The sequence below is a fragment of the Bos indicus x Bos taurus genome, chromosome X (assembly GCF_003369695.1).
Source record: "Bos indicus x Bos taurus breed Angus x Brahman F1 hybrid chromosome X, Bos_hybrid_MaternalHap_v2.0, whole genome shotgun sequence".
Lineage (NCBI taxonomy): Eukaryota > Metazoa > Chordata > Mammalia > Artiodactyla > Bovidae > Bos > Bos indicus x Bos taurus.
In genome coordinates, this window is record NC_040105.1 from 83289381 (window position 1) to 83301910 (window position 12530).

At 43.8% G+C, this 12530-nt stretch overlaps 1 protein-coding gene across 2 annotated transcripts in view; it reads left to right on the forward strand.

Moving 5' to 3' along the window:
• The first annotated feature begins 647 nt into the window (after positions 1 to 647).
• LHFPL1 (LHFPL tetraspan subfamily member 1) overlaps positions 648 to 12530 on the forward strand; it is a 60541-nt gene continuing 48658 nt past the window's right edge. For both annotated transcript variants that reach the window (XM_027534978.1, XM_027534979.1), the window contains exons 1-2: positions 648 to 849; positions 9628 to 10266. In XM_027534978.1, coding sequence (XP_027390779.1) covers positions 9816 to 10266 — 451 coding nt within the window. In that variant the 5' untranslated portion in view covers positions 648 to 849; positions 9628 to 9815. The remainder of the gene's footprint in view (positions 850 to 9627; positions 10267 to 12530) is intronic.

A 12530-nucleotide genomic window follows, 5' to 3' on the forward strand; every position in this document is an offset into this window, starting at 1 on the left:
CATTAGAGGTGGGAGAAATGACATCAGCTTGGAGCAGAGTGTCAGGCAAAGCTTCATGAATCTCCAGACTTCTCAATTCTTCTCTCAAATATAAAAACAGTTATTGGTGCTTTGGGATATTAAACATTGACTTTTGGTAGTGCTGCTATTATTTTTTGATAGTACTGTTATTTTTTTTTAAAAAGTATTATTTAGCCTTTTCAATGTGTGATTTTAACTTTTTCAGTGTAAACTTGGGAGACCTTGGAGTCATGGATGGCCCTGTTGGAGCACCTTCCCCGTCATATAGTGGAAATCAGTTTGGGGAAAAGAGTTTATTCTGTCCTACTCCCTTCATGCATGTGTCTACTGAGTCATTTCCAGCCATGTAAATCTGCTATGTAATATACATGGTGAGATTATTTAGGGTTTGGGAAGTTAGGGAGAACCTCTATTCCTCAGCAGGCATTTGGGCAGCAGGTGAGGAAGTGAGACAGCTATGCAGTTCAAGTGTGGACATGCCTGCACACACTCATACACACACACATATACACACGCATGCACACTCTCACTTACTCACGCACAGCTGACTTGGCATCTGTGAGGATGGAGGTGGGGGACGCTGTGCCTGCTGAGCTACAAGTGCCTGCATGTCTGAGGCTGACTTTGAAGACTCCAGCATGTTTGGAGTTAATTCCCATTAGGTTAGACTCCGCCTCTCTCTCCCAAAGGTAAAGCAAGTTTTTTTCAGGCATCACTGCAAAGAGCAGCTGGAATTCCCATCCCCTCTGACAAGCTGTGAGGAGAAGTTGTTTCTCAGATGTGAGTCCGAAGACAGGGAATAAGTCAATCAGCCTTCGTGGTCAGAAGGTAAATTTGCAACTTGGGCCAAATACAATTGAAACAGCTGGATAAGAAACTGTTTGCTCTCCCCTTGCTCAGCCCCCCTTCTCCCCTTCCTTTCTCAGGCTTCCTGCCCTTTCATCTGACAGCTCAGAGAAGCTGTTTTCTTCCCAAAGGCAAACTGGTTCATTTTTACTTCCTCAAGTCTGTTGTTTGCACAGAGGCTAAGAGGAATCGGGGCTGGATTCCCGTTTCGTGTTGACACGGTGTGAAGACCTAAGAGTTAAATGCTGGTTGGTTTCCCCAGGAGAGTTGGTAACTTGAGGAGAGGAAGTCCGTGTCTCTGGGAGTGGAGGGAAGGATTTTGTTCTGACCTGTCTATAGAAATAAAAGTGGATCGGGTTTGCTGATGTGCTGGGTTGACTTCTTAGACTTGCCAAAATTGGGGTTACAGTACTGAAATGGGGTGCTTGGGTTAAACTGAAATGCAGATGTTGAAGTGAGTTGGACTGGAAGTAAAAGATTGCATTTGCTCAGTAAATATTTGAGTTCCTACTGTGTGCCAAAGCATGATGATTTCCAGAAAAACCTGAAATAGTTTAGCTATAAATCCATTCTTGAAAGGAACACTGGGCCAAATAATTCTGTTTCGTGGTAGGAAACAAAGCAGAAATAAGTCTCATGGTGAGGAGAAATCACTGAGATACTGGTTAGGGGAGAAAGGGAAGAGGAATAATGTTCTCCTTCTTGAGTGACTCTGAGTCTTCTCTATTACTTAATGGGACGATATTGTCTTCTCTAGTAGATGGGAGAATTACCTATCCTGGTGTTAGGATAACAGCACAGATGATACTTCACTTGAACTCGGTGTTCCATCATCTTCATTTTATAGAGGAAACTCGAACTCATAGGTTTTAAGTGAGCCTTTCAAGTTCATCTAACTTGTAAGGGGCAGACCCTATCCCAGATCTGGATTCCAAAATCTGGACTCTTGTCCATGAAGATGCTATTTCTCAATCATTAGTTTCCATCAGAATCAACTGAGGATTTTTGAAAAATGCAAATTCCATAGATTCTAATTCAGTGAATCCTAAAAGGAGGTTGTAGTCTACATTTTGGACAAGTACTGATGGTGATTCTGATGCAGAGGTGTTAGGGGACCCCATTTGAAAAACACTCTTCACATGCCAGGCTGCCTCTCATGTCTGCCGAAGTAGGAGAAGCATTCAGTGCACCTTCTTCCTACACTGGCTAGATTCATTGAATGGAGGAGGTCAGCTGTGGTGGCATTTTATTCATTACTGGAGGTCATGGGTAGAGGGAGTACTGGGCAACAATAGTAGGGCTGGGGCTGTTAACTTAAGGTTGTAGGGAAATGCTTTACCAGCTAATCCATTGATAGAACTTAACGGTGTCTTGCCAGAGCAGGCTGGTTGGAGTAGTTCCTAACCCATGGAGGGTGAGAGATAGGTCTCCTAGCCGACCAATTGAACACTAAATGTGGTGGCACTGGTCCAGGCAAAATAAGACCTGGGGTGAAGATCTCTGATTGATACCCCACTTTCCAAAGCAAAAGACAGACAGAGAGCTCAATGAGCAGTATTTTATTTTATTTTTACAAAGAAGGGAGAAGCTCATATAAAATTTAGGGAAATCATTCCAATTTCCACCTTTCTAATCTCAGACTCAGGAGAAAGGGAATAGCCCAGGACATAACATGGAGGTTCTTTTTATGGGCTTTCCCTGTCTCTCCATGGCCAACGTGATTATTTAGAATTGACCTTCTAGGTTATTGATGACTCGGTTGGTCCTCTCTTGGCACTAATTCCCTGGCTTCCTGCCTCCCAATATCTTACCTCCTGGTGAACATCTTCACCTCAGGATGGAGAAATGCAAATAAATGAACAAACAAACCCAACACAGCTACTTTTGCTAGTCTTTCTACCCCAGATTAAAAGAGGATGGGAGGAGGGAGAAGACTTAGAAAGACAATCCACAAGCAAGAAATCTGAGGATTTGAAAGACAAGATTTAGACCTAAAGTGAGGTCTTTATAAGCATAGAGTAGAATGGTGGTTGCCAGGGGCTGGAGGAAGGGGGAATGTGGAGCTGTTTCTCAGTAGGCATAAAGTTTCAGTTACACAAGGTGAAAAACTTCTAGAGATATTCTGCACAGCTTTGTGCCTGTGGTTAACAGTATGGTGTTGTGCACTTCAAAAATACATTGCAAGGATAGACCTTATGTTAAGTTTTCTTCACACACAAACTCACAAAACAATACAAGGAACTTGTTTTTTCAATTTGTTTATTTATTTTTAATTGGAGGATAATTGCTTTACAATGTTGTGTTGGTTTCTGCTGTACAACAACATGAATCAGCTATAAGTATACATGTCTCCTCCCTCTCCAGACTCCCTCCTACCGCCACCCCATACCACCCCTTTATGTTGTCACAGAGCACTGGGTTGAGCTCCCTGTGTTATACAGCAGCTTCCCATTAGCTATCTGTTTTACATATGGTAGTTTATATGTTTCAGTGCTACTCTCTCAATTCGTTCCACCCTCTCCTTACCCTCTGTGTCCACAAGTCCATTCTCTAGGTCTGCATCTCTACTCCTGCCCTGCAAATAGGTTCATCAGTACAGTTTTTCTATATTTCATATATATGGGTTAATACATGATATTTTTCTCTTTCTGACTTACTTCACCCTGTATAACAGGCTCTAGGTTCATCCACCTCACTAGAACTGACCCACATTCATTACAAGGAACTTTTTGAAGATTATGAATATATTCAGTGCCTTGGCTGTGGTGATGGTGTTACAGATGTAGGCATGTGTCCAAACTCATCGAGATATATACATTGAATATGCGCAGATTTTCATATATCAAGTGTACCTCAATAAACCTTACAAAAAGTGAGGTCTTCTTCAAGTCACCACAATACAAATGGGAAACAAACACAATTCTGCAGGTAGATAAGTCATGAGATGATTTCAGGCATAGGAGAATCTGGAGAGATGCCCATTGGGGAGATGTATAGAGGAGAAAATTCTGGGTGAACTCAGGTGGCAGAAAATAAGGCAAGAAATACTTGGAAAGTGGTTATAGATTCTTTTTGAGGCTGTGTCTGAAGCAGGTCGCACCTGTGGTAAAGAATCCATCTGCAGTGCAGGAGACCAAGGTTCCATCCCGGGTCGGGAAGATCCCTTGGAAAAGGAAATGGCTACCTATTCCAGTATTCTAGCTTGGAGAATCCCATGGACAGAGGAGCCTGGCAGGCTATAGTCCATAGGGTCACACAGAGTTGGACACAACTGAAGTGACTTAGCACGCACTGAAGCAGAAAGATCTAGAATGGTCATGTTGCTTATATACCCAATTCGATACAAGAGCAAGAAACTCTTCTGGAGTAGGACTCTATTTACCTACTGAAACCATATGCCTATGCTTATTAATTATTTCTTAAAGTCTCAACACTGAGTATGATGAATAGGGTTGGCCAAAAAGTTCTTTCAGGTTTTTCTGTAAGCTGTTATGGAAAAACTTTTTGGCAAACCCACTATTTGTTAAAGGGTTGGCTAGTAGGCTATGCACATTGTTTGGGGGTGTGAGGAGAAATGCCCATTCATATTCCCTTGCCAATAACAGTGCCAACAAAGCTGCTTCTCACAAACCAGTCCAAAACAGGTAGTGTTTTGAGTCCTTTTCCATGAAGACTGGGGAGGAGATAAGGTGTTGGAAGAATTTGCTTTATTTTTCTCCACCAAGAAAAATACAAGAGCAATGTTTTCAGTTTCATTGATACTAAGTAAGTGCACACATATAAGTAGGAATACACAGGAGTGAAAAGTTGAGAAATGATGACAGGCTTGGGAAGGAGACACCACAGGGAGAGGTAGAGTGCTCATTTGGGGAGGAAAAGCCCAAAGGTAAGGTACCAGCAGGGCTTCCCTTGTGGTTCAGATGGTAAAGAATCCTCCTGCCAATGCAGGAGATGCAAGAGACACAGGCTCAATCCCTGGGTTGGGAAGATTCCCTGGAGGAGGGCATGGCAACCCACTCTGGTATTCTTGCCTGGAGAATCCCATGCACAGCAAAGCCTGGTGGGCTATGATCCATGGGGTCGCAAGAGTTTGACACAACCGAGCAACTGAGCACAAGATACCAGCAATCTGAGTTAATCTGTGTTGATGAAGGGCTCTTCTCTGGATGACAGTGGCCAATCTGTCCTCCATTTCCTCTGAGGACCTGACCAAAGGAATTGGTCTTAAGTTGGGAGTTGGTGATGGACAGGGAGGCCTGGAGTGCTGAGGTTCATGGAGTTGTAAAGAGTCAGACACGACTGAGCAACTGAACTGAACTGAACTGAACTGTATCAGAAAAAGGTTTAAAATGAGACATAAATTATTTATTGACAGTGAGAGTCATCAAGCTACTGAGAAAAACTGTTGAGTCCTCTTTTCTCTAGAGTTCTTTAAAAGCAGTATAGATAATCATTTGGTATGTATGGCTTAGGAGTGTTTCCTACATCTTATAGGTTGAAATGACCTCTATGCATGAGTCTATTTTAAAATGACCACTGTATCCTTACTACTAGTCTCTAATAAGGACAATAAATTTAGAACAGCCTTCATGCTTCCACCCTGGTCATTATAACTTTCTAGCCACACTCATTGCATCTCATACAGCCACTCTCAGAAACAGGCATGTGATCCATTGAGGAGCTAGAGCAACCAAGGCGGAGAGACCGTGTGATAAACAAAGAGAGAGGGACAGTAGCCAACTTAGCAATACCTGGTTACTGGACCATTTAGCAGGAGCACCAGGCTGAGTTCTTGGTTTCTGAAATCCAGTGTGGCTGGGTGGTGAGGCCTTCCAGGACAGGGAAACAAAGTGATTGCTACATGAAATACACAAGAGAAGTAAAGTGAAGTATAGCACTGTGTGTGACTTTTATTTATGTGAATGTAAAAGAGACTTGTCTAGCTCCTGGGAATGAACTTGATTGCTTTGGAGGGCTGTCATGAAGGGAGGTTACTCCATGACAGGTGGTGCAGTAACTCAAAGCATTTGGTTGAATGCATTTCTCTGTGTGAACATATAACAGTGTACATGCAGACCCCACGTGGCCCATTGCCGTAGGAGAAGCTGGGCTGGGACTTATTTTGTGCTCAGAAAATATTGAGCAATGGGATCTCTGACCTCCCTTTCTTTACTGCATGAGGTCAAGCCTATGATTCAGAAAGATTTTACCTTCAGGATATAAAGATTTCATCTCTCCATTATTTAATTCCATGGTAACTTTTCACTTTATATTGTTTGAGTCCTGGAGAGAGAGCAAGAGAAAATTATCTGTGGCAGTGATTCTCAACCTGCTGTCCATGGATTATGCTGGCTCACCACACTTCTAGTCCTAGATAGAATGACTAACTCATCCATTTGGGGACTTTCCTATTAATAGTTTCATCCCTGACAATCCCACATCCCTTAGTCCCAAGTTAACTAGCATGGTTGGACATCCTAGTTCTAAATGAGATAAGGAGAATGAGTTTTTCCTGAAGTTGAAAGTATTTAATTTAAATTCTGAAAGCCAATGAGTTTTTCTAAAGCTAAACATATTTAATTTAAACTGAATTTTGTAATTCCACCTTCCTATCTCTTGGCTTCAAAATGGCATATTTAAAATGAAATGATGGCAACAGTGGTTGGTAGTCTTATAGGTTTTTAAACAGCCTGTCTTGGCACAGATGGTGATTACCTTATATCAGAAGCCCTCCTCCTATTTTAGTATAGCCTAGGTACCACTCACCGATTTAGTCCCTTTCTCCGCCTTATACTCTCTTCCCTTCTATTGGCTTTTGTCCTGGGACTTGATCTCAAGATGATAAACATTCATGGTGGACATACGGGGTTAGTTCTGACTACAAACTTGAAATATCTAATGCCCTGGTCCTGGTGGTGACATGCTGGGTACAGAAAGTCGCCTTCCTCCTGCCTTGCCTGTCCTTCCTGTCTGATTTTTTTCATCATCCTTAAACAGATTTGCCATTGTGGGTGGGAAACCATGGAGGCTTTTCGTTGAAACACTTTTGGGGTGATGAGGAAGAATATGGGGAGGGTGAAGTGAGAGGTGAGAAATGATGGTGTTGCCATTTGAGTCACTGTGTAAATTTGGGCAAGTTCCTTAGCTTTATTTTTTAAATTTATTTTTAATTGGAGAAAAATTGCTTTACAATGTTGGTTTCTGCCATACAAAATGCAAAACAGCAGGAATTATACATATATCCCCTCCCTCTGGAGCCTCCCTCCCCTCCCCACATCCCACCCTTCTGGGTAATCACAGAGGACCAGGCTGGGCTACAATAGCTTCCCACTAGTTATCTACTTTACACATGATAGTGTATATATGTCAGTGCTACTTTCTCCATTCATCCTGCTCTCCTTCCCCCGCTGTGTCCACAAGTCCACTCTCTACGTCTGCATCTCCATTCTTTCCCTGCAAATAGGTTCATCAGTACCATTTTTTTAGATTCCATATTTGCTCATTTGTAAACCAGGGGTACTACCTTTCTTACCAGCCTGAGGAGATTGTTTGCCAGAGCACATGAAACAATGGTCTTGGAAGGGAATATGATGGTGCACCCAGCAGCTGTTTATCAGCTTGTTTCCTCTCATCCTCTGGCCTGGGCTTCTTCACCAGGAAGTGAGCTCATAAAAGAGAGCTGCTTGCATTTTCCATAATCTTACATGCTCTAATATAGCAAGCAGAGGCATTACCTCATTGCGGCCAAGCATACCTGCTTTCTAACAGCAATTACTCAAGACTAGTTTCACTTCTCCTGTTGGCTTTCAACCCTGCATCACATCTTTCTTTCATTCCCCCAACTCTCAGGCACAAAGCCTCATTCCCTGGGGCCCAGCTCAGGGCACTTTCTTCCCAAGCCCTAACATTCCAAAGTAAACACCTGCAATTTATAGTCTCTGCTCCCTTCCTGTGCAAAACACACAGCACACAATATATCTGTATTGGGAGGGGAATTGTGGTGAAGCAAGAAAAGAGCATTATACTAAGAATCGAATAACTGGACTCTGATCCAGCCAGGGTACTCCACTAGTTCTTTGCCCTTGAGGAAATCATTTCCTCTCTGTATTTCTATATGTAAAGTGATAGAGGAGGAAGGTGGTTTGCACTGTGGAGTACAACAGTACTGGCCTAGGCATCTGTAGATTGGGTTTCTTATTCCAGTCTGGCTGCTTGCTAAATTCTCTGTGATTTGGGGGAAATCACTACCCACTTACAAGGCCACACCTCCCCATATGTAAAAAAAAAAAAAAAAAAGGTTGAATTAGGTGATTCATCAAGATTTCTGCCAGCCTAGAAATTGGATGCTTCTCTAGAATGGGTTTCATTAAATATACATGGATGGCAGTGCCTGCTTCATGCCAGACATTGTTTGATGATAGTTGTGACATGGCTGGGAAAGGTCCCTGAGACTCTGAATACAACTGCTACTTGTTTCTGGCCATGTCTCAACTGGCAAGGTGGTGACCCCATGGACAGTTCCTATAATTCCCCTGCCTTTAGTCCCCTACCCCTTCTCCCCTTTCCCACCACCTGTAACTTTAAGCAGTGGTGATGAATCATGAAGTTTCTGAAACAGATTCCACCACCTGTTTGCTGGAGATGTTCACAGTGCTGTCAGCAGGCTGCAGTGTGGTCTCTGGCTGCCTTCATTGAGAAACAGGCCAGAATGCAATGGCAGATTAATGTAGTTGGGAAGGAAGCAGTTGATTTTTGACAGTGGGGTCTGTGAAAGCCATTTGTGAGCTGGGCTGAGGAGATTAAATCTAAAAAGGCACTCAGCGTCTTGAATCTGAGATGACTTGTTCCAAAAGGCATCTTGAAAGGCCCTTACAGCTCGAGATCTATGTTCCTGCAGCCAGGCAGGGGGAACCAGATCTGTTTCAGAGAGAGAAGTTTTGATGATTATATTCAGCAAAGGACTGGGCAGCTTTTCTTAGTAGACAGTTTAGTGTTAAACAACTCTCATTGTTTGGGATGGTGCCTCCTTTTTTGTTCTTGGGGAAAAGTGACTAAACAGAGCTCGCTCAGTGATGAACATAAGGATTGAGACTAGGTGCCCCTTATTTTATTTACCCATTTAAACCTAACCGATGCAATATTGGGAAAGCCCAAGTTAATGCTCTCTTGGATATCCTACTAAGGTCAAATGGGCACATCCTTTAACTCCATGGTGAGCGCTCCTTCCCTCTTCTCCCTTGGAGTATGGGCAGGCCCTGTGAGTGATCTTCCTTTTTCCTTCATTCTCTGAAAGCACCTTGGTTCCTGGCCCTCTTGAGGCAGTACCTCCTTCCAGGCCTCAGGTAAACAAGGTCATTCCATCAGAAATTGGGGGCTCTTTGGAGAGCCTAGGTTTGATTCAGGCCTCCCTCTTACCCCTTGTTCCAAATTAGATGTCAAGAACTGAAAGCTCTCTGTTTGGGTTGCACTGGGCTTCCCAGGTGATGCTAGTGGTAAAGAACCTGCTTGCCAATGCAGGAGATGTAAGAGATGTGGGTTAGGTCCCTGGATTGGGAAGATCCCCCGGAGGAGGGCATGGCAACCCACTCCAGTATTCTTGCCTGGAGAATCACATGGACAGAGGAGCCTGGCGGGCTATAATCCATAGTGTCACAAAGGGTTGGTCACAACTGAAATGACTTAGCATTCACACACTCAGGCAGGCTGCATTGGAGTAGACGAAACAGTCACTAATTCACTTCTGTGGTTCTTCCATTGCAGCCTAGAGATCATAGAAGTCTGAACCAGGTGGAAGGAAGGGAAGATGAGAAAAGTGGTGGAGAGCAGAATCCCATAGGGACCCAAATGGTCCTCAAGACAATAACCTTATCCAGAAGTAAGGGCCAAGAAGCACATGACTGAGCCCTGGGGCTGGCCAGGCAGATGAAAACTAGGCTGGTGGAGCCTACATGACAACTTTCTGCATTTGGCGCTGTGAACCGACTCATCTCCCCATCCCCACCGAGAAACCTGGGACTATGAGGAGCAGCCTGACCCTGGTGGGGACCCTCTGGGCCTTCCTGTCCCTTGTTACCGCCGTGGCCAGTTCTACCAGTTACTTCCTGCCTTATTGGCTCTTTGGATCTCAGCTGGGGAAGCCAGTGTCATTCAGCACATTCCGGAGGTGCAATTACCCTGTGAGGGGAGAGGGGCAGAGTCTGATCATGGTTGAAGAGTGTGGGCGCTATGCCAGCTTCAGTGCCATCCCCAGCCTGGCCTGGCAGATGTGCACAGTGGTGACAGGTGCTGGCTGTGCTCTGCTGCTCCTGGTGGCACTGGCTGCTGTCCTGGGCTGCTGCATGGAAGAACTCATCTCCAGAATGATGGGACGTTGCATGGGAGCTGCACAGTTCGTGGGAGGTAAGACTGTGTGGCTGGGATTGGAGAGGTTGGGGAGCTTTGCAGGGGTGGGCATAGTGGGCGTGTTGCCTTACAGGGAAATCCACTTTCAGCTTCTCCTCTTTGTCCAACTCTAAGGCTGTGAATGGACTAAGGCTGTGAATGGGCTAAGGCTGTGAATGGGCTTCCCTCGTGACTCAGATGGTAAAGAATCTGCCTACCAATGCAGGAGACACAGGTTCAATCCCTGAGTTGGAAAGATCCCCTGGGGAAGGAAATGGCAGTCCACTCCAGTATTCTTGCCTGGGGAATCCCATGGACAGAGGAGCCTGGGGTGCTATAGTACGGGGGGTTCACAAAGAATCAGACATGACTTGGCAACTGGATAACAACAACAAGACTCTGAATGGGGGCTCCTTTGAAATACCTGGTCTGGGACTCCCCAAAGCGCAATCTACATCAGGGTTTTATTCACAGCAAGATTGTCTAGTAGGCAGAATTGATATCTGTTTTTTTGGCCCTGATTTTCATCACATTCTTTTGCCTGCAGAGTGCCCATTTAACAATATTATCCAGGTCTGATTTGCAGAGGACGCAACTCTAGTATACTACTAGTATGGTATACAACTATATACTCTAGTATTACAGTTCCCAAATAAACTTGACCTCTAAGATCCCTGGTCGCTGGTAGTTATCTGAGGACCATGATCTCATTAACACGTACACAAAGGTGCTAATTACTGAATGAGTTCAATATGCAGTCCTCACCAAAAAATATATCTCTAATAGTGAAATGCTAGCTACCAGGCAGACTGCAGTTGACCGCTTATCTGGCAATATCTAAGGCTAGCCCTGAATGGTAGCCATCAACAGTCTATCCAGGTTTCCTCTGGCCCCGACTCACTCTACTTATCTTTTCCCTCATTCAGTCTGCCTCTAAATTTAGTGCGGGAGACCTGGGATGCTGCAGTGTGTGGATGGGCTAAGAAAGAACAAAATGCAAAAATGGCAGACAGTAGGAAAGCAATGGGAGTGGTTTCATTTGAACTGAGAAGAAAAAGGCAAGTTTAGACACACAGGCAAATACGTGTGTGAATATATGAGCTATTTTTCACACCTGGATGGGGAAATGGAAAAAAGTGCTGGTAGAATCTATGGCTGAAGTTTGTTGTTGTTCCTGAAGTTTTAGAATTCCTATTCATTATAACTGTCATCTCCATTAGCAGCACAGTGTGGGTGACTGGAGCCAGGAAACTTCGATCCCACTTCTGGCTCTTTCACTAAGTTGCCCTGTGGTTGTAAGCAAATGACTGACCTCTCTCATGTTCACTTCCCTTCTTTCCTTGAATTGGTTCATTGGCAAGATAGCCCAGATCCTAATTTTCTTCTTCTCTCCGATGACTGCATTCAAGTAGCCTTGAGGTGCAATGGCAGTGATGAGCTAAGACAGTGCTTCTCATCAGGGACTGACTTTTTACACCCTTCACCCCCCCCCCCACCCCAACCAGAAGACATTTAGTAATGTCTTTGAGACATTTATGGTTATCACATATTCGGGAGAGTGTTACTGACAATCAGTGGATAAAGGTGAGGGATGCTGTTAAATATACCACAATGCATAAGAATAAAACAGTTGCCTACTCCCCAAAACAAAGAAATATCTGGTCCCAAATGTCAATAGTGCCAAGGTTGAGAAACCCTAAGCTAACGTATTATGATTTCCTTGCCTTCTTATGAAAAGTACCGGATTCTCTTTTGTGCCAGTTAAGATGATGTTTTCTGTTTCCCTCTTTCCTCTAAGGAAAAGGGACCAGATATTTCTTTGTTTTGGGACCAGATATTTCTTTCTTTTGGGGAGTAGGCAATTATTTTATTCTTATGCATTGTGGTATATTTAACTGCATCCCTCACCTTTATCCACTGATTGTCAGTAACACCCTCCCGAATATGTGATAACCATAAATGTCTCAAAGACATTATTAAATGTCTTCTGTTTGGGGTGTGGGGGGGTGAAGGGTGTAAAAAGTCAGTCCCTGATGAGAAGCACTGTCTTAGCTCATCACTGCCATTGCACCTCAAGGCTACTTGAATGCAGTCATCAGAGAGCTCATTGTAAAAAAATGGAGCCTGTAAAAAAAAAGCTCATTGTAAAAATTTTAAATTTGAATTAACATTCTAATCTAATGAACTAATCCATGAACTGAGTGGCAGATGTCATGCAGAGGCAACAGAAACATCAGTATCATTTTCATCTCATATGATTCTGCCATTTTATATTCCCCATT